This window comes from Malus sylvestris, chromosome 3 (assembly GCF_916048215.2).
Source record: "Malus sylvestris chromosome 3, drMalSylv7.2, whole genome shotgun sequence".
NCBI classification, from domain to species: domain Eukaryota; kingdom Viridiplantae; phylum Streptophyta; class Magnoliopsida; order Rosales; family Rosaceae; genus Malus; species Malus sylvestris.
Window position 1 is genome coordinate 23,598,607 of NC_062262.1, and position 20,587 is coordinate 23,619,193.

General features: G+C 37.9%; 1 protein-coding gene and 2 pseudogenes across 1 annotated transcript; 2 read left to right on the forward strand and 1 right to left on the reverse strand.

Annotated features, from left to right (window-relative positions):
- The first annotated feature begins 902 nt into the window (after window positions 1-902).
- LOC126617081 (LRR receptor-like serine/threonine-protein kinase GSO2) lies at window positions 903-2,729 on the forward strand (annotated as a pseudogene).
- A 1,075-nt stretch (window positions 2,730-3,804) lies between these two features.
- On the reverse strand, window positions 3,805-15,988 carry LOC126615914 (inactive beta-amylase 4, chloroplastic-like; annotated as a pseudogene).
- LOC126615913 (probable LRR receptor-like serine/threonine-protein kinase At3g47570) lies at window positions 7,295-11,497 on the forward strand. Its single transcript, XM_050283837.1, has 5 exons — window positions 7,295-7,928; window positions 8,029-8,102; window positions 8,390-8,749; window positions 10,398-10,853; window positions 10,949-11,497. Exons 1-5 carry the CDS (start codon window positions 7,300-7,302, stop codon window positions 11,317-11,319), a joined length of 1,890 nt encoding a protein of 629 aa, XP_050139794.1. The 5' UTR covers window positions 7,295-7,299; the 3' UTR covers window positions 11,320-11,497.
- Window positions 15,989-20,587: the final 4,599 nt, after the last annotated feature.

Genomic DNA, 20,587 nt, shown 5'->3' on the forward strand with positions numbered 1-20,587 from the left:
TTTTCTTCTCCCTCCTTTCCCTCCTTTCCCCCTTCTCTGGTTGGTCACATTCTCTTCTTTCCTCTCCCCATTCATCCACCCTCTCTCATTCTTCTTTCTGATTGGGTAGCAGCCCTCTTTCTTCTCTTCTCCCCGTTCCCCCACTTCTTCTTTCTCTTCTTCTTTATCTTTAAAAATAACTAAATGTTAAATAAATATAAACATTATAAAAATATATAAATAGTGACTAAAACAAAAGTACTTCTCGAGTTTACAGTTCCGTAAAACTTTAACCGTAACCTCAAATCCTCATATGCTTGCACCTACGAGTCCGTAATGTTGAGTACTTCAAGAAAAACGCTAAAGGATTAATTCATACACCTCACTATACGCTGATCAACGAAAGTCAGTACCCTCGCCTCTAAGGGCATTTTCATAAAATCACGCCTTTAAAATTAATACAAAATGAAAATTTTGGGACAGGTTGTCACAACTAACATGTTTATACTAATTTACATGCCATTTGCTAATCATTTTATTTTCAGTTTTCATTTATAAAAATTGAAAATTGTAAACTTCTTTGGTAACTACTTTCTTGAGTTTTCAAAAATTTAGCCTTTAGTTTTCAGTTTTCATTTTTTTGGAAACTGAAAGTAGTTAGAAAACAAGTTTTCAGTTTTCAAAAAAAAAAAATGAAAGCTGAAAGAAAAAGCTAAAAACGAAATGGTTATCAAACGGCTCCTTAATTACCAAGAAAATAAGAAATTTTAATAAACTTTTTAAGTGCATTGCAGAGATCACAATTCTATGTTGTTTGTTTTGATCGAGTGTGAACTGAAGACTACAATTCCACATTTGGGCATCTCCAGCTGTGCAGCACAAATTACCAATATTGTTAAATTTCAATGATGATGTTTGGTCTTCGTTTGAAGTCTAAGTCTCCTCACTTCGAAGTAGAAGCCAGGCAATGCAAGTCTCGACGTAGAAGCCGGGCAAGCCTAAGTCGTGCACAAGGCTTGGTAACACCATCTTGTTTCCCTATTTATGTGAATGTAATGAGTTCAAGTTTTCCATCGAATTAAAACCGAAAGACGAAAACTATTACAATTAAATAGAGTGTATATATACTGTGTATGGAGAGAAGTCGTTTCCTACTGTCGAGAATGTTGTCAATGATATACTGCTTGTGTTATATCTATCTGATGATTATGGCTAATTACTTAACTGCAGATGCAATAGTAATAGCTCATACCAATTTCAGCACAGATCAGTCTGCGCTTCTTGCTCTCAAAGCTCTCATCACTAGTGACCCTCAAAACATCTTGACCGCCAACTGGTCCTCTGCCGCCAATTCCGACATTTGCAACTGGGTTGGTGTTACCTGCGGTGCTCGCCACCATAGAGTCACGGCCTTAAATCTCTCGTCCATGGGTCTTGCCGGGGTTATTCCTCCGCATCTAGGCAACCTCTCATTTCTCGTTGAGTTGCACCTTAAGAATAATTTTTTAATGGTTCCTTACCCCAAGAATTGTCTCGTTTGCGCCGGTTGAAGGTGATTGACTTTCAATACAACAACTTTACGGGTACCATTCCTTCGTGGTTTGGGTCCTTCCCTAAACTTCAAACCTTCATATTGTGGGGTAATGGCTTCTCTGGTTTCATACCCGCTGCTATCTTCAACTTATCTGCACTCAAAAAAATTGATCTGAGCGGTAACCAACTATCAGGTACGTACGTACTAGGCATATAAATTAGTGTTGCTTGCTTCATTACATTTAACATCTTTGTTACATTTTAACATCTATATTATAAAATGTATAACAATCATCCCGTTTGTTTTTTTTTCCCTTCTTTTTTGTTGGCACGCATGCACATATTTAACAGGTAGCATACCCAGAGAAATCGGCAACCTAACAATGGTGAAGGTCATATACCTTGACGACAACAAGTTCGAAGGTATACTGTATGACTTAGGTTTTGTTATACACACACACACACACACAAGCCCCTTCTTAGCTGGGATCTTGTTCAACTTCAGCAAAAAATGAGATGAGAGGACTATCGTAGGATCGTATATTTACCGTGTAAGATCCTCGTATTCTAGAGCAAAAAAGAGGTCCTATATAGTGAGTACATGGTCCTTAGAATGTATCCCACTTTTGCTACGGTATAACAGGATTCCCACTAAGAAGCTGCTCCTATATATGCATACATGATTTTAACAATATACACGGATTGATTTTATAGAACTTCTAAACGAGATAGGCAGTTTAGGTCAGCTGGAGGTGTTGTTTGTACAGGACAATGCCCTAAAAGGCTATGCTTTTGTGCCTGTCCTCAACATATCTTCTTTGACTGCTTTAACTCTATACGGAAACAACATGAGTGGTAGTCTTCCGGACAATATGTGTGAGCATCTTTCGAGTATTCGACAATTATATTTGGGTCAAAACCAGCTTGACGGTATGATTCCCTCCAAGTTGTGGCAATGCAAAGAGCTTCGTGAAATCTCATTAGCGTCTAACAATTTCCGTGGAAGCATACCCAAAAGTCTTGGCAATTTGACCTACTTAAGCAACATTGTTCTTTCCGACAATAATTTAGAAGGTAATAAATTTGGGAGCATTTTACAATCATTTCGTTTTTAGTTTTTAGTTAAACTGAAGTTACAAAGTTAATGCAAACGTGCTGAAATTGTGACAGGTACAATACCGGATGAGATTGGTGATCTTCCACAATTCTCTTATTAACACTAAAAAAGGTCGTACCCAGTGCACAAGGCTCCCGCTTTACGCAGGGTCTGGGAGAGGTGAATGTCGGCTAGCCTTACCCCCATTTATGGAGAGGCTGCTTCCAAGTCTCGAACCCGAGACCTACCGCTCAAGGGCAAAGGCACTTGCCATCGTACCAAGTGCGACCTCTTAATTCTCTTATTGACACTGCATGCTAATAATCTCAGTGGCGTCATCCCATCCAAACTCTTCAATAACTCCATGGTAAGAGAAATAGGGCTTTCTATTAATCAGCTCTCAGGTGGCCTCCCAGCAAACATAGGTCTTAGCGTTCCAAACCTAGAATTCCTAGGTGTGGCCCAAAATAACCTCGTGGCCGGACTACTCCCTAACCTCTCCAATGCTTCCAAGCTCAAGGAGCTAGACATGAGCACAAACTCGTTTACCGGGTTTCTTCCTATCACACTCTGTTCCTTGAAAAACCTCAAGTCTCTTATCTTGCATTCGAACAATTTGACGATTGATGCTTCTGCTCCACAAGTAGGAAGCACTCTCTCTTGCTTGTTTAATCTTAGAAATCTGACAAGACTATACTTGTCGGATAATCCACTAAACACCAATATTCCAGTTCCTCACGGGAATCTATCTACGTCACTCCAATATGTTGATTTAAGATTTTCCAACATCAGGGGTAACATTCCAGTTGATATTGGCAACTTGAGCAGCATGATAGAGTTAAACCTGGGAGACAATCAGTTGAGTGGAGCAATTCCAAGTTCAATACAAAGGCTAAAAAATCTCCAAAGTTTGTATTTGAATGATAATGAACTGCAAGGACATATCCCGTATGAACTCTGTCAACTAAACAACCTAGCCGATTTACGTTTCGGTGCTAATCGGCTCTCTGGTTCAATTCCTTCCTGCTTAGGTACTTTGGCAGTATCTCTAAGACGTTTATCGTTAGGGTCCAATTTGTTAACTTCTCAAATACCATCTTCCTTGTGGGAACTCAACCATATATTGCACCTAAACTTGGCGTCCAATTCTCTAGTTGGACCACTCTCAGAAGATATCGGAAAGTTGAGAGATGTGGTGGAAATGGATTTATCAAATAACTATTTCTCCGGAAACATTCCCGGTAGCATTGGTGGTCTTCAAAATATGATTAGTTTGTCCTTGGCAAACAATTATTAACAAGGCCCTATTCCCACTTCATTTAAAACCTTGCTAAGCCTAGAATTCTTGGATTTGTCCAACAACAATCTATCCGGAGAGATCCCAAAGTCATTGGAAGCACTCTTGTATCTCAAGCATCTGAATTTGTCTTTCAACAAACTCCAAGGAGAAATTCCAACCGGCGGACCTTTCGGAAACTTCTCTGCTGATACATTTCATAAAGAGTTTCCTACAATTCGCCAAGATTAGTGTGACGTTTATAAGATTTAGCGCATTGATAGAAATTATGAAGTTATGCTACATCCTACGGGATGTACTGGTATGCGTTTTATTATTGATGCCTTAATTATATTTATGGTCATGAATAATGTTATGGTGACGTGAATTATCGATTTACCATTGTATAATTTTATTTACGTTATCTGCTCATCGTGTGCTGCACTTGTGTTAGTACTCATCTGAACCAGGGCCAGTCTTTCACGTGTATGTTCACATTGCACCATACATTCACTTTGGATCCATTGTAGGTGCCAGTCATGTCCTAGATTTCTATAGGCAATTAGGACTCGTATGTGATGCGCATAGCGCCTATCTTCACGTGATTGCAGTACTAGAGTGTAAATCATGTCTTGTGCATGTCAGAATATCTCTGCATGAACTCGTGTGTCGATGAGCACTAGTTATAATATGTTAGTTTATGCGAGGTTACATGATATTAACCGTTAGGCATTTATTTACAAAATATTGTGACTTATTTACATGTATATTTTGGAAACTATACTTGTTTTACGGCGAGAGGTTATTATGTTTTCGAAAAGGTTTTTACAAAGCTTTTTTTTTTTTAGGCCCACTTTTGTTTTTCTCCCCTCTAGGTTTTAGTAGCTGAACTTTCGTGTCGACGAGGATTCTTGGCAAACTTTGGAATAGTGATTACCTTCGACGGTATAATTCTTATCCTACCTTTATTGTACTTTACTTATGCTCTGACATCACATGTGGAATGAGATTATTCCCGCTCACAAGTGCACTCATACATTTAGGAACTTTTAATTTTAAATTTATTCACATTTTTCACATCAGTATACTCTCTAACTTCGTCACCTTCCTGGTGTTGGCTAGCACAGTTCAATTCGAAGTCCAAATGGACATTCCGAGTCGAGGTGTGTCAAGTGTGCACAGAAAACTACAATTCCACATTTGCGCATCTCCAAGTATGTGCACAAAATGGATAGAACTCGTCGACTAGCAGCACATATTATTAAGAAAGTATCAGTTTTGGGTTTCTTGTAATGTAATCATTTGCCTACATTAGTGGAGCAATTAGTGCTGATAGGTGGTGGAGCAATGAGTGCTGATAGTAGAGCAAGCAATTAGTGGAGTTGGTAGTAATAGCAGAATCATGAATTATTTGTTGGTTGGGCTACTAAAATTATTACTTTTAATTAAACTACCAATTTTTAGACCTAATTTACTACTTAAACTACCCTCACAAACCCAATTCAATATATGTTTTATGGGGTTTTTGAACATTAGTCCTTGCAAAAGATTAAAATTTAAAAAAAAAAACCTAGGTGCTAGATTACATATTCAATTTAATCCCTTGAAGTGTACTTTTATCAAAATTTGTATTCATTTTTGTTATTTAATGTGTATTTTTATTTAATCTCTCCACATTAAATTTTAATTTTATTAATATGCACATATTTAGTTCTTTAATTATAAATGAACATAAATGAGAAAATATTAAAAGAAATTTGTGATACAAAAATATATAAATACATAAGTGTACAGAAATGACTGCCGAAATATATAAAATTGATTTTTTTTGCACCAAAATATTTGTACCTATATGATTATACCGAAATATATTATATTGAACCTAAATGTATGCACCAAAATGTATTATATTGAATTAATATACCTAAAATATATTATGATGAATGAAATAAAAATTAAATTTAAATGTGATTAATACATTAAAAGATAAATAAAAAGATAAATAAAACATCAAAATATAACTAATAAATGAGATGATTAAATGTAGTAGGGACTAAAATTGGATTTTAATCTTACACAAGGTTATAGTCTAACACTAATCTTTTTTAAGGATTAAAATGAAGTTTTCTATAAATTTATCTTTACATCTATTTAGAAAATAAAAACTCAAAATTAATATTCTGCCACTCCTAAGCGGTACACATCACTCAATCTTTTGTGAAAGATTAGCATCAAACGAAACTGCCAGCCACAACATTCACTTGAAGTGTTCATTGAATTTTTCCTCATCACAGTTGAAGGAGACGAAGATTATCTCATACTCTGTGTTCCACTCTAAAGCATTTCATAAAGTCTCACCAGCTGAGGGGTAATAGCCTTCCAATGCCTACACCAATTTGCAGCGAAGTAAAGGCACACATTACATGACTATAACGGTACCTAATAATCTCATAATCAAAACAAGATTATGTTTTGATAATCAAGAGAAAAAAAATTCACCTCTAAAAATGAAGGCATATTTTCTATGCCTGCTTGAACCTCACGTTCCTATATTTTCATGAAATTAAAATATTTTCAACATCCAACAACCGGATTAAATTATGAAAAAATAATAATGATTGAAACAAGAGGAAGAAGGGGAAACTTTTGGAGACTATACATTTGTTTCACCAGATAGAAGGAACTCAACACCTTCAAATTCAAGACAGTCACTATATTGCTGCTATGCACTGCCATCAAAACTACAAGCAAAGTATGGCCTCCACCCTTCACTAATGAAACGAAAAGAAAGCGAGACATTCACACAAATAGCTAGACTTTAAAATTTAAAATCCCATATATGTTTCTACTGGTAATTATACTTTGGAAAAGGCGCTGATTTTGTCCTAAATCCTAAAAAAATTGAAATCAAACTTGGATAAATCGATTCATACTTTAGTTTGATTATTGTTCCAAAAGAGCTTGGTTTTCTCTATGTTAGGGTTTGATTATTGGTTGTGGGTTTATTAATAAATTTTAGTTTTATTAATTTCATCTTGTACTTAATGGTAATTAAGTAATAGGGTATAAAAGATAATTCACATTTAAAGTTTAAATTGGGTGTAGAGAGGGATTATATGGGATCAAATAAAGTTTAAGTTGGTAGAGCAATTAGTGCACACCAGACAGTGGAACTTCAGTGGAATAAGTTAGGTCTAAGTCCTCCTTACTTCAACGTCGAAGCTGGGCAAGTCTAAGTCATGCATTAAGTCTTTGTAACACCAACTTGTTTCCGTATATTATGTGAATGTAATGAGTTCAAGTTTTCTCTTGAATTAAAGCCGAAAGACGAAAACTACTACAATTAAGGAGAGCATAAACACAGTGTGTATATACGGAGGAAAAAAGTCATTTCCTTTTGTCGAAAATGTTATCGATGATACACTACTGCTTGTGTTATATCTTTATGATGATTATGGCTAATTACTTAACTGCAGGTGCATTAGCAATAGCTCATACCAATTTCAGCACAGATCAGTCTGCCCTTCTTGCTTTCAAAGCTCACATCACTAGTGACCCTCAAAACATCTTGACCGCCAACTGGTCCTTTGCCTCCAATTCCGACATTTGCAATTGGGTTGGCGTTACTTGCAGCGCTCGCCACCACAGAGTCACGGCCTTAAATCTCTCGTACATAGGTCTTGCCGGGGTTATTCCTCCTCATCTAGGCAACCTCTCATTTCTCGTTGAGTTGGGCCTTAAGAATAATAGTTTTCATGGTCCCCTACCCCAAGAACTGTCTCGTTTGCGCCGGTTGAAGACGATTAACTTTGGATACAACAACTTTATGGGAACCATTCCTTCGTGGTTTGGGTCCTTCCCTAAACTTCAAACCTTCAAATTGTTGGGTAATGGCTTCTCTGGTTTCATAGCCGCTGCTATCTTCAACTTATCTGCACTCGAAACAATTAACCTGAGCTGGAGCCAACTATCAGGTACGTACGTAGCACCATTACCAACCACCTCGGCATATAAGTTAGTGTTGCTTGCTTCATTACATTTAACATCTTTGTTACATTTTAACATCTATATTATAAAATGTATAACAATCATCTCGTTTGTTGTTTTCCCTTCTTTTTTGTTGGTATGCATGCACATATTTAACAGGTAGCATACCCAGAGAAATCGGCAACTTAACAATGGTGAAGGGCATATACCTTGACGACAACAAGTTCGAAGGTATACTGTATGACTTAGGTTTTGTTACACACACACACACACAAGCCCCTTCTTAGCTGGGATCTTGTTCAACTTCAGCAAAAAAATGAGATGAGAGGACTATCGTAGGATCGTATATTTACCGTGTAAGGCCCTCGTATTCTAGAGCAAAAAAGAGGTCCTACATAGTGAGTACATGGTCCTTAGAATGTATCCCACTTTTGCTACGGTACAACGGGATTCCCACTAAGAAGCTGCTCCTATATATGTATACATGATTTAACAATATACACGGATTGATTTTATAGAACTTCCGAACGAGATAGGCAGTTTAGGTCAGCTGGAGGAGTTGTTTGTGCAGCACAATGCCCTAAAAGGCTCTGCATTTGTGCCTGTCCTCAACATATCTTCTTTGACTACTTTGATTCTATTCGGGAACAACATGAGTGGCAGTCTTCCGAACAATATATGTGAGCATCTTTCGAGTGTTCGACGAATTAGTTTGGGTCAAAACCAGTTTGACGGTCGTATTCCCTCCAAACTGTGGCAATGCAAAGAGCTTCGTGAAATCATACTTGAGTATAACAATTTCTGTGGAAGCATACCCAAAAGTCTTGGCAATTTGACCTACTTAAGCAAGATTTTTCTTTACCACAATAATTTAGAAGGTAATAAATTTGGGGGCGTTTTACAATAATTTCGTTTTTAGTTTTTAGTTTTTATTTAAACTGAAGTTACAAAGTTTATGCAAACGTGCTGAAATTGTGACAGGTATAATACCGGATGAGATTGGTGATCTTCCACAGTTAGAGATTTTGGGATTGGAGATTAATAATCTCAATGGCGTCATCCCATCCAAACTCTTCAATCTCTCCACGATAAGAAAATTAGGGCTTTCTATTAATCAGCTCTCAGGTAGCCTCCCAGCAAACATAGGTCTTAACGTTCCAAACCTAGAATACCTTGGTGTAGCCAGAAATAACCTCGTGGCTGGATTACTCCCTAATCTCTCCAATGCTTCCAAGCTTAGGGCGTTGGACATGAGTGCAAACTCACTTACCGGGTTTCTTCCTACCACGCTATGTTCCTTGAAAAACCTCGAGTATCTTATCTTGCACTCGAATAATTTGACAATTGATGCTTCTGCTCCACAGGCAGCAAGCACTCTCTCTTGCTTGTTTAATCTTAGAAGTTTGACAACATTAGAGTTGGGAGATAATCCACTAAACACCACGATTCCAGCTTCTCATGGGAATTTCTCTACATCAATCCTATATGTTGATTTAAGCATTTCCAACATCAGGGGTAACATTCCAGTTGATATTTGCAACTTGAGCAGCTTGATATCACTACACCTGGAAAACAATCAGTTGAGTGGAGCAATTCAAAGTTCAATACAAAGGCTAAAAAATCTCCAAGGTTTGTATTTGAATGATAACGAACTGCAAGGACATATCCTGTATGAACTCTGTCAACTAAACAACCTAGCCGAGCTACATTTGGGTGGTAATCGGCTCTTTGGTTCTATTCCTTCCTGCTTGGGTACTTTGGCAGTATCTCTAAGAAGTCTATCGTTAGGGTCCAATTTGTTAACTTCTAAAATACCATCTTCCTTGTGTGAACTCAACCATATATTGCAACTAAACTTGTCATCCAATTCTCTGGATGGACCACTCTCAGAAGATATCGGAAAGTTGAGAGATGTGGTGGAAATGGATTTATCAAATAACCATTTCTCCGGAAACATTCCCAGTAGCATTGGTGGTCTTCAAAATATGATTAGTTTGTCCTTGGCAAACAATTATTTACAAGGCCCTATTCCCACTTCATTTAAAACCTTGCTAAGCCTAGAATTCTTGGATTTGTCCAACAACAATCTATCCGGAGAGATCCCAAAGTCATTGGAAGCACTCTTGTATCTCAAGCATCTGAATTTGTCTTTCAACAAACTCCAAGGAGAAATTCTAACCAGCGGACCTTTCGGAAACTTCTCTGCTGATTCATTTGCATCAAACGGTGCACTCTGCGGTGCTTCCCGACTCCATGTTCCACTATGCAAAAATAGAACAAAAGTTAAGCCAAACTAGAGGAAACCTAAATATATCATCTCAGGGGTCATATCGGTAATACTCCTAGCGGCCGCTGCATTGATTATGATACAATGCAAGAAAAGGAATGTCGAAGTTGTTAGAGAAACTGCCTCGCTACATCAAGTTCTTTGGAGAAGAGTTTCACGCCTAGAACTTGTAAGGGCAACAAATGGATTTCATGAGAGTAACTCACTAGGCACGGGGGGTTTTGGCTCAGTATACAGAGGAACACTTTCAGACGGGATAGATATCGCCGTCAAGGTTTTCAATTTACAGCTAGAAGGGGCATTCAAGAGTTTTGATAAGGAATGTGAAATGCTAAGCAATATCCGTCACCGGAATCTTATTAAAATCATAAGTTGCTGCGATGAACTTGATTTCAAAGCCCTGATACTTCAATTGATGCCTAATGGAAGCCTCGAAAAGTGGTTGTATTCTCCAAACCACTCCATGACTATCCTGCAGAGGTTAGACATAATGAAAGATGTTGCATTGGCACTAGAATATCTTCATCATGGTTACTCGATACCTATTGTTCATTGTGATGTGAAACCAAGCAATATATTAGTAGATGATGATATGGTTGCACATGTTGCTGATTTTGGCATTGCAAGACTCATTGGCGGTGGAGATTCGATGACAGAAACCATGACCCTAGCCACAGTTGGATATATGGCTCCAGGTGATGTATTTTCTCAATTTTGTATATGTTGGTCTTTTAAGGAGTTTAATTTTCATTTTATCATATATAACTAAATTCACATACAAATTTTGCAGAGTTTGGGATGGAAGGAAGAGTGTCGACAAGAGGGGATGTGTATAGTTTTGGTATTGTACTCATGGAGACATTCACAAAAAGGAAGCCAACAGACGAGATGTTTGTTGGGGAAATGGATTTAAAGCAATGGATTGTAGATTCATTATTTCCAGATGCTGCAATAGGTGAAGTTGTGGATGCCTATATACTTGGGGCGGAGGAAGATGGTGATTTTGTGAGCAGGAGGGATTGCTTATCATCCGTTATGAGATTAGATTTAGCTTGCTCTACAGCATTGCCGGGAGAGAGGATTAACATGAAAGATGCTGCAATCACACTCACCAAAATCAAGACTAAGTATTTGAAGGATTGTGGAGGAGTGAACTCTTAGTTCTTTTTGTTCTCTATATTTTCGGATCTGTTTTCTTATTGTTGTTTTCAATCTGCAAAGGCTACATTATTTTCTCATAGTGACAGATATGACAATATGATGATATTCCTAAAGTTGAAATGCTGTACCTGGATTTGTCAATGGAATGAGACCAGTAGTACCAAAATTGCAATTCCAATTATTCTTCCCATATTTGGTAGTAAAGCATTCAGTTTCTACAGCCAACCAAATCCGTTTCAAAAATTTACACTTCCAACTCAAGAACGCCTGTCATGGGAACACAAAGTTATTTCAGTCATCATATCAGGAAGTTACAAACTTCTACACATGCCCTTGACAAAAAATTATTGGGCAGTGAGGCTGCTCCTCTAGGTAGTTCAATAAACTTACTGGTCAGTTGGGTTTTTTGGCTGCTTGACATATTTGTTCTCATCTTTTTAACAAAAGGAACAAAGTTACTCCAATTTTCAGCCCTAAAGATCTTATCATTCATTCTGAAATACATAAATGATCTTACTGCTACGGCTTGGGAATGGTAACCGTTAGCATGTATTTGCCATAAACCAAACTGCAGGAGAAAAGCAAACGCATGAATACGCAGGACAGAATGGGCAAAAGAAAAAGTGGTTAACTATTAAACACTATCAGAAGCCATGTGTTTCTAGTTATATGACATTTGCAATATCCAATATATGTCTAACAGAAAAAATGGTACCTGAAATTTGCTTTTGTTATTGAGCAAAGGATGAATTTACCCTGTCAAATCGTTCATCGGTATTTCTCCCGATCAAATGTACCCTTTTCTTTGAAACACTCCATATCTGGTGCAATTTGAATCATGTTAGATTACATTGGAATTGTATAATATTTTAAATATACAATAAACAAAGCAGAAGGCCAGACATTTTATAGAAGAAAGCCATCAGCAAGCCACCACTACCACCACCCAGCGGTGTAAATGGACAGACCCTGCCAATCCAAAGTAGTAAGATACTAATATACGGTATAGTGATGCAATTCTATTTTTGTCTTCTAATAATATCAAAATTGTATTCCAAATTTCAATAAAACAGAAAATGATTATTGATGAACTTGTCATATGTTTCTTCTTTATTATCCGGGCAAGACAACCCAATTAAAACTAAAGATTTACCTCATAATGAATTATAAAATACTAAAAGAAACCTAAAAAATTGATTAATAATACCCAATATATGTAATACTAAAAAAGCTCATATTGACCCGTTCCAAGCCCATGTTGAACCCAGAGACCCTGCACGACCTGCCGTGTCAAGCACAGCTGCATGGGCTAGTCCTACCTAACTTAAAAGCTTGAATTATACAAAAAAAAATATCTAAAGTAAGTCCAAAATAAGTGCCAACAAAGCAACAACCTAAGGAAGCATTATTTACAACAGGCCTCGTACCTGTTGGACTACTCTTTCTGGGCTACAAAGACAGGATGCCGGGTTATCACCATCCATCATTTCTAAGCAGCTGCAATAAGATATTTAGTATGTGAACTTGGTAGAAAAGATACATTTGAAATCAAGCGGATGTCTAAGAAACCCTATTTATCAGGTTGGACAATGAACAAAATTCCAGTCAGAACCTTAAAACATAGAATCTTACGGAAAATGGAAAGCAGCTCCATGACGAGACAAAAGTGAAGCAACAGGATCATAACCATCTCTAACAGCAGTGTTGTATTATCCTGCTGTAAGTTCAACAGGGTGTGCTATCGACTGATACCACCAATATATTCCACCAATTTTAGCCGCCAATATAATTGAAGTTTGCTTGTTTTCTTGATATTTCTTCAGAATGTTAGCTGCCTTTGCAAGAATATCATCTGCATGATGGAGCAACCTACCACTGTACCATTCCTACAACGAGTCAAGCCACTGTCAGATCTCCTAAGCACCACAGTGTTTTCCAATAAGTTTAATCATGTTATGCCAAGTATTGCATGATAAAGAACCATAATATAATTTAATTTTCCACTTATACTCCATAATTGTCCTTAGTTTACTAACCAGTGCATCCTATGATGATTTTTTTTCTCTCTAGAAGACAAGCATCAATGCATTTTCATTCTTAAAAACCCGTTCCCTTGTCATGACTTCATATTAAATCATTAGAACATATCTACTTTTTAATCATGTTGCGTAAGAGCAGTTAAGACTTAAGTAGCAAATAGTCTGCAAGTACAACCCCTAGAAGCAAATAGAGTTAGTTATAAGAAAAGTTCCAGTGAAGATTGAAAATATATATTGCAGGCCCATGTTGTTTACATGCACCTACAGAGAAATGTTGCATGGCTAAAGAATCACAACTTCAATTCAGCGTTTGCATTTTAATCTAAGTGGTAGTTCGAGGATGAAATGTGCATGAACAGAACGATAAAAGCAATTATGTCATGCAAGTTACACTAGGCTTTAGCTATGCAGAAATTTTTCATGGGAAGTAATTAAGCAAGCTGCTTTCATCAGTTTCATATAAGAAAAAGACACCCATAATCAGAAAGAAAGCTTTCCTCTCCCTCTCCAAAGAAAGGAACTTCAGATGGGAGACTGTTGTAACAGCCAGCCTTTTGTGGTCCCTTCTCTTCCCACTGAATTTTTCCTTCCTTGAGTGCAGCCATCACCCATCCTAACAAGGTTGTAAATAGTAAAAATTCAATAGCAACCAAATTTCCGTCAGAGGAATGAAAGATTTTTAACATACATGTACTTGTCATAGCACTGGAATTCACCGATTCCAGGAAACTTCCATCTACCATCACCAAAAGGATGTGCAGGATATCTGTGTGAGCAATGTAACAATGTTGCATAAGAAATCATTGGACTAGCTTCATACTCGTAGTTCTAGTGTAAATGTAACATACTTAAGTTCACCAGAAGGACCAAGACCAACACTAATTTCTTCTATTCCAGTTCCGATTAAGAATTCAAATTTCTTAGCAAAACTTGACATGAAATCTTCAACACATTGGAGGCCAGTCCGTCCGCAAAAGAGAGGAACATGGTCAACTCCCAGTGTAAGATAATCATCATTGGAAAATCCATTTTGGTCCCAATAATATATATGCTTATTCTGATCACCAATTTGGGAGGAAAAAAAGAAGAGGTCAACTTCTTTATCTAGATTCAAGATTCAAGCTAATAGGTGAGTAATGAAGGCCAAATTATAGTTTTTCTTTCACATCCCTTTGCATTGATAAACTTTTTAAGCATATCAAAGCTAAAATCAAGTATGCTAATGGGGAACACAGTACCATAGCACGTTGCAGAGCATGAAACTGAAGAAACATTGATATTATCTCTAGTCATCCAACCACGTTTCTTAAAGTATGACTGGGTAAATTAAGCGTTCCAATACAGCCATGTGCATTGTACCAGACTAATAACTTCAAATGGGATTTCAAAATATCAAAGAAGACAAACCTCTATGATCCAAAGTGGAAGAGTTACACCCCCTTTTCTGCTAGAAGAAGAGTCTACGTTTGAGTGAAAAGACAAGGCAACATGCAACTTCAAACCTAACCTCAGTCAGAAATCAGTTTGAAAAGCTCTTCATACAGAGACCAATCATATGCAAGAGGAGAGAAACGCTCTACGATTCCCCACCAAACCTCAACTGCAATTCCGTGGACAACTGCCAACTTGAGTGCTTTTAGAGCTACAGTTAAGGCATTGATTCTGAAACAACAATAAATCGAGCAATATATAAGGAGATTCTGTCTCACTTGAAGGGAAACTAAATTAAAAATAAATAAATTTAGATAGTTAACTGCAACCTTATAGCTAATCATACTCCGTCGTTTAAAAAAGTATAACAACTAAATAAAGAATGAAAATGCAGCATAGCCTCATCAACAGAAAGTCATAATAAAACTTCCTAATCCTTGGACGCCCCGTACCATCAATGCAGAAGGCATCAACAGGCATCAACAGGCATCATCACATGTATGGGAATTCTCTTATCTCGGGAAGATGGCAATATCGAGGACCTCGAATTCTCTCGTGCATCCATACTGCAAGCAACAAATCATCTAATTATCACACAGACACATTTATAGGATCCCATTGAACATTCAAAAGCAATAAACTAGCTCAGAAACTTCTCGTCAGATCGATTAAAAGAATGTTCACCAAAAAAAAAATCGATTAAAAGAATTCGCTTCTAAATTTTATTGTTTGGAATTTATCAGCAACCCAACTGAACCTATTCAAGTATTCACTTCAGTAAACTCTACAGAAGCTCAAAAATTTTATAAATTTTCCTGCGTTTTCTCGGGAACCAAACAGACCGTGCAACTCAAAAGAAAACGGAAAAAAAAACCGTAATTGTGTGAGATAAACCTGAGAATACTGTTTCCGGCAAGGATGGGCTGCAGCGAGTGAAGAGGCCTTTTTTAAAGACGGGCAGGGTCGAAACGTTTAGTAGGAGGCTTCGGCGGTTGGGCTTGTCGTCGAAACTGACTTCTCTGAATTAGAAGAAGCTCCTCCTCGTTGTTGTGCATTTGCAGACGACTGCCATTGTCCGCCATTGCCATCGATCACAGAGAATCTCTCAGCGATAGAGAGAGCAAATCCCAGTGTTTGTAATTTTCATTTGCAACTGAAATTTACTGACTCTGTGTTTTGGTATTTTTGGGTATTTTAGTTTTGTGGCCCTCACATTTATTTCTTTTTCACACATATCACTTATTAATTTATGTTAACTTTTTCAATTGATCGACAATCAGGAAATAATAGAGATGTGTGAGGTAAATATAGATGTGTGGATATCATCACCCAAAAGTTATCTTTGTATGTATTTTTTATATCAAATTTGCAAATGCGTTGCCAATAAAAAAAATAAACATTTTGATTTGATTCCTGATTTTCAAGTATTGAGTTACGAATCAACTAGCCCTTCAAATTCCATGCTTGTTAGTAAACACGCAAAAAGTCAAGAACTGGGTGAAAGGTTGAGTTGGTTCTCTCCGATAATAAACCTAATACAAGGCTGCTCCCATTGCTTGGGAACCTCCATATTAGTTGGTACAGGCTTAATGTTGATGATTCAAGATTGGTGCGGGTGGAGTTCTCTGCCAATTTGGGACAAGGAGATTTTATTGATAGAGGTGTTTGTTGTCACTTTGTTCTAGCAAAATCTGGTTGATAGCTATTATCCTCTTGATACTTGATACAATTGTGAGCAGATGCAAAACATTGATGAGTCAATTGTTTATATGTGAGTTGAGCTGAGGCATGAAGCATGTTTTCAGGGAGCAGAATTTTTTTGCTCATCGGTTGCCAAATTGGAGTTTTAATATGGATCTCGCTGCTTTGTCTTCAATAACCACCCATGGGCTTGCCTAGATTGGATCAACTCTCGTAGATGATTTTATTGGCGTTGCTAAGCTGCTTTTTGCTTGTACGGATGTTTTACGTTAGGTTCTTCAAATGTCCTCATTTGAATGGAACTAAGATTAAAATGGAATGACACCAAAATACAATTGGAAAGTAGAGAGTTGGAAGATAAAACTAGAACAACTGATCGATTTTCTTCTTATAAGAACAAGCAAAGTGCAAAAATTTGAAATCTGATCCATTTCCTTCTCTCATTGCTTCTTACTCTTAGTAACCACGCAAAAAAAAAAAAAAAAAAACAAACAAACAAAAAAAAACCACTCCCTCATCGGACACAAAGACATAAGCTAAATTCTCAATGTGTATGTAGTCATCAACAACTCATTATGTAAACCTAACACCCTTGTATATGTAATCTCAATCTAAGACGTTTGACCCCTCCCCAACTTTCTTAGTAGCTAAACGAAACCTTTCAGATGTGTTTTTGCAGTTAAGCTTTTATACCAAAACCAGACCTTTTCTGGTATAACAAGTAATGTCACCTAACCATTCCCATCCAAATGAAATTCATAAAAGAGTGCAAAAGAAAATTAAGCATTTACTACCCCTAAAAGTGCCTTCATAGTAGCTGCTGGATTGTTCCCAGTACTCTTCTTGTACCCAAGAAATGCAAGGACAAAAAAGGAGGTATATGTAACCGCATCACACAGACCATAAGCGAGAACAGCTGCCAACCCAAGTTTTGCAAGTTTTGAACTCATTTCAGTGGAATTTGCCTAAAGAAAAATGTCAAATTATGAAGAGGAAAATCCAATTTGTACGACTAGGAGGTTCATATTCTTATACATACAAGAACTTAACGATTCACTTAAAAGGAGAAGCAATATCAGCAAAAGTGTTGGAAAATTTTATTTTCATGTGAAAGCAAAGAGAAACACTAGAAAAAGTAGGGCAGAAGCATTCTACGAACGAAATTTTGAAGATTAACATCCCAAGGGCTGCATAGAGCTCCCACACAACGACTTAGTTGAACGAACTCTTTGATATTCCAATCTGATTTCTTGGTACAACTTACACTATCTAGAAATGCGAATTCCTTCCGTAGGTACTTGATCAATCACCTGTTCCTAAACATTCAGTTTGATACGAAAATCGTCTCTATGCATACATGTATCATTACGTTCACTCATTAATCATACAATATATCACCAACATTCAACTCACACCTCCAATTAATTAATCTTGCATTCACCAATGTGTTAAGCTTTACGGAAATACAACATCTGAGACTATGAAAACTTGTAAATGCAGCTGAAGGAACACTTGAGTGAAACTGAGACTCAGTAGTGGGTTTTGGGGAGAAATTCAAATGCAAGAAGGTACAGGAGGAGAAGGATGAAGTTGCCAAATTCTCGGGGGAGGAATATGCTTTTGTGTCTGCTTTTTTCAGTTGTTTTTGTTTTGAAAATCCATATGGATGGACCATTTATTCACCATTTGTGCCTGAATACTGAACACTATTCCAAAGTTTTGTTCACCACATCAAGCCCTTCCTCAAATTCAATTACGCACGGTAGTCTGTTGGGTCACGTGAGTAATACTTTCTTCACATAAAATACGTGATTAACTTGAGATATCATTGCATCAGAGAAGCCGGACTAAATAGGTCAGAGCCCTAGTCATAGCAACTGTAAAGGCATCTGTATTCACCAAGAAAAGTAGGAAAATGTTTTCCACACCCTCAATTTCTTACTTTGTATTGATTTTCTTTAGATTTATTTATTCCATCCTATAGAATTTAAGCAAAACAAATAAAATATTGTTGATTCGTATGATTAATAGACCAATGGAACCGGATGCAATATTAGAAGGGGTGATGTTTGATATTGATTATTTACCTATGCATTTTGATTTTGTTAAGTTCGGGTTCATTCCACGGGAAAATTACTTTGCTGCTCACGTGGTGGCTTCGTTTGCTACCAAGCATGGTGGTGAGTTCCCTTGGCTTGGGATGAGATTGGCTGGATTTTTTATAATATTCGTACCGCTAATGCAAAACTTGTCATTCGGCTTTAATAAGTTTCCATCATTTCGACAAAAAAAGATAATAATAAAATCCACCTTTTCGACCAAAAAATAAAATACATATATATTAAATAAAAAAATTAAGGGGTAAATAAATACTGATAATAAACGAATATTTATCATTCAATAGAAAAAGATAGAAAGTACACCAATGACTAATTAGTACAGGACAAAATAAAAGAATTAAGTCCTAATTAATAAAATTATATATATCTTTTCTTGAGAATAGGAAATGAAGTGTATTAATAGATTTAGAGAGCCAAAGCAAACTAGATAGACAGCCCGCTCAAAACTACCCGAACCGCATTCAAACCCGAAGCAGACGATTCATCGCTTGATGGACCCTGGGCAGCACTATCCGGTGACAGACTTGCCGGCGACGGAATCGGTGGGCTACCGCTTGATGGGAACATTCCTGGGGATTCTGCCGGTGTTGCAGAACTCGAAGGAATACCGACTGGTAACGATGGGGTTGCTGCAATCTCAAAACCTTCTGCAACTAGCGGAGCCCCGGCTGGACTTTTCTTGGGAGCGCTCGCCGGATTTGTGGCCAGAGAGGCAACGGTTGGCGTGGTCATTGAGCCGGTGGAGACACACTCTTGGACGGGCTCTTCGTCGGAGAAACCCATGTGGGAGGGGATGCCGGAGAGACGGTGGGTGGGGTAGCCGCCGAAGGAGTTGGGGTCAGCAGGGAAGTTGGCTGAGAGGTCTTGGGAGAAGTCTTAGGCTATTATACTTGGACCTGATTGTATTACACTATTAACATTGATGATTACACTATGAACGTTTTATTATAGTACATAGTAATGTCATTCATACCATGTTTTTATACCATATTTCTATACAACCTTAGGTGACATCTTGTTAACCCTAGAAACTACTAAGCCTACGTGGCGCGCAGGCCGAATAATCTATAAGCTAACTACGTCCTTCGGTGAATGCGGGGCGTGCCAACTCGTCGGCCGAGCTCGGCCGAGGAGTAAATTTTGTTGATGTTGCGTTGGGCGCGCGGCTGACTTCTGCGTCTTACGATTGCGGCCGAGAAAGGAACACGTCTCGGCCTCTTGGGCTCTCGAACCTGAAGACAAGGTTACTATTCTTACGAAGTTCACAAGTCGTCGTCGTCGAATTCAGTCACAGTGATGTTATTCGTCAGAGTAAACTCACGCCGAATCGACACTAGAGTGTAAGGGCACAAATACTCAAAGCAAATATAAGTTTTAATGGTGAACGTGGTTCGGCCGTCCGAATGCCGAACTCTAAATCCCACTTGGGAATATCCAATCATAAAATAACTCGGCAAGCAAAGCGTCGAGCTCGATATACCGTAACACCTTACTTCGCCGAGAAGGCTAATGAGATGACCTCAACCAATAAGGATCCGGAAATCCTCCTTGACCGAGACTTGGATAGGTAGTCAACCGTTCTCGCCGCAGTGCTGTTGATGCCAACGGAAGATACTGCGAGATCGATTGATTCTACGGTGACAGAGCTATCTATGTCGACTTAAGATATCACCGGTTGCTTTCACAGTGCTGTTGATGCCAACGGAAGATGTGTCAGCGAAAAAGAAAGAAAAAATCTCAAGTTGTTGAGTTTGCGCAGGGTAGTTTTGTATTGATTTGCAGAGGGCCTTCTCTGACGCACAGCTTCCCCTATTTATAGCGCTGTATCTTGAATCCGAGTTAAAATCCTACTCGGACTAGGTCTTCCTCTTCGGATCAACACCACATCGACTAGTCCTATCTTCACTAGGATTGTGAACCTAGTCCTTAACTGAGCCGGATTCACTTTCTGGGTTACTGATCCCGCCGAGACTCCTT

Bases quoted from the DNA above. Each gene is read 5' to 3' on its own strand.
- LOC126615913 (XM_050283837.1), top strand. From the start codon at position 7,300: ATGATACACTACTGCTTGTGTTATATCTTTATGATGATTATGGCTAAT. The intron at 7,929-8,028 runs ATCTTTGTTACA...CACATATTTAAC, and splicing joins CTTGCTTCATTACATTTAAC to AGGTAGCATACCCAGAGAAA. The intron at 10,854-10,948 runs GTGATGTATTTT...CAAATTTTGCAG, and splicing joins AGTTGGATATATGGCTCCAG to AGTTTGGGATGGAAGGAAGA.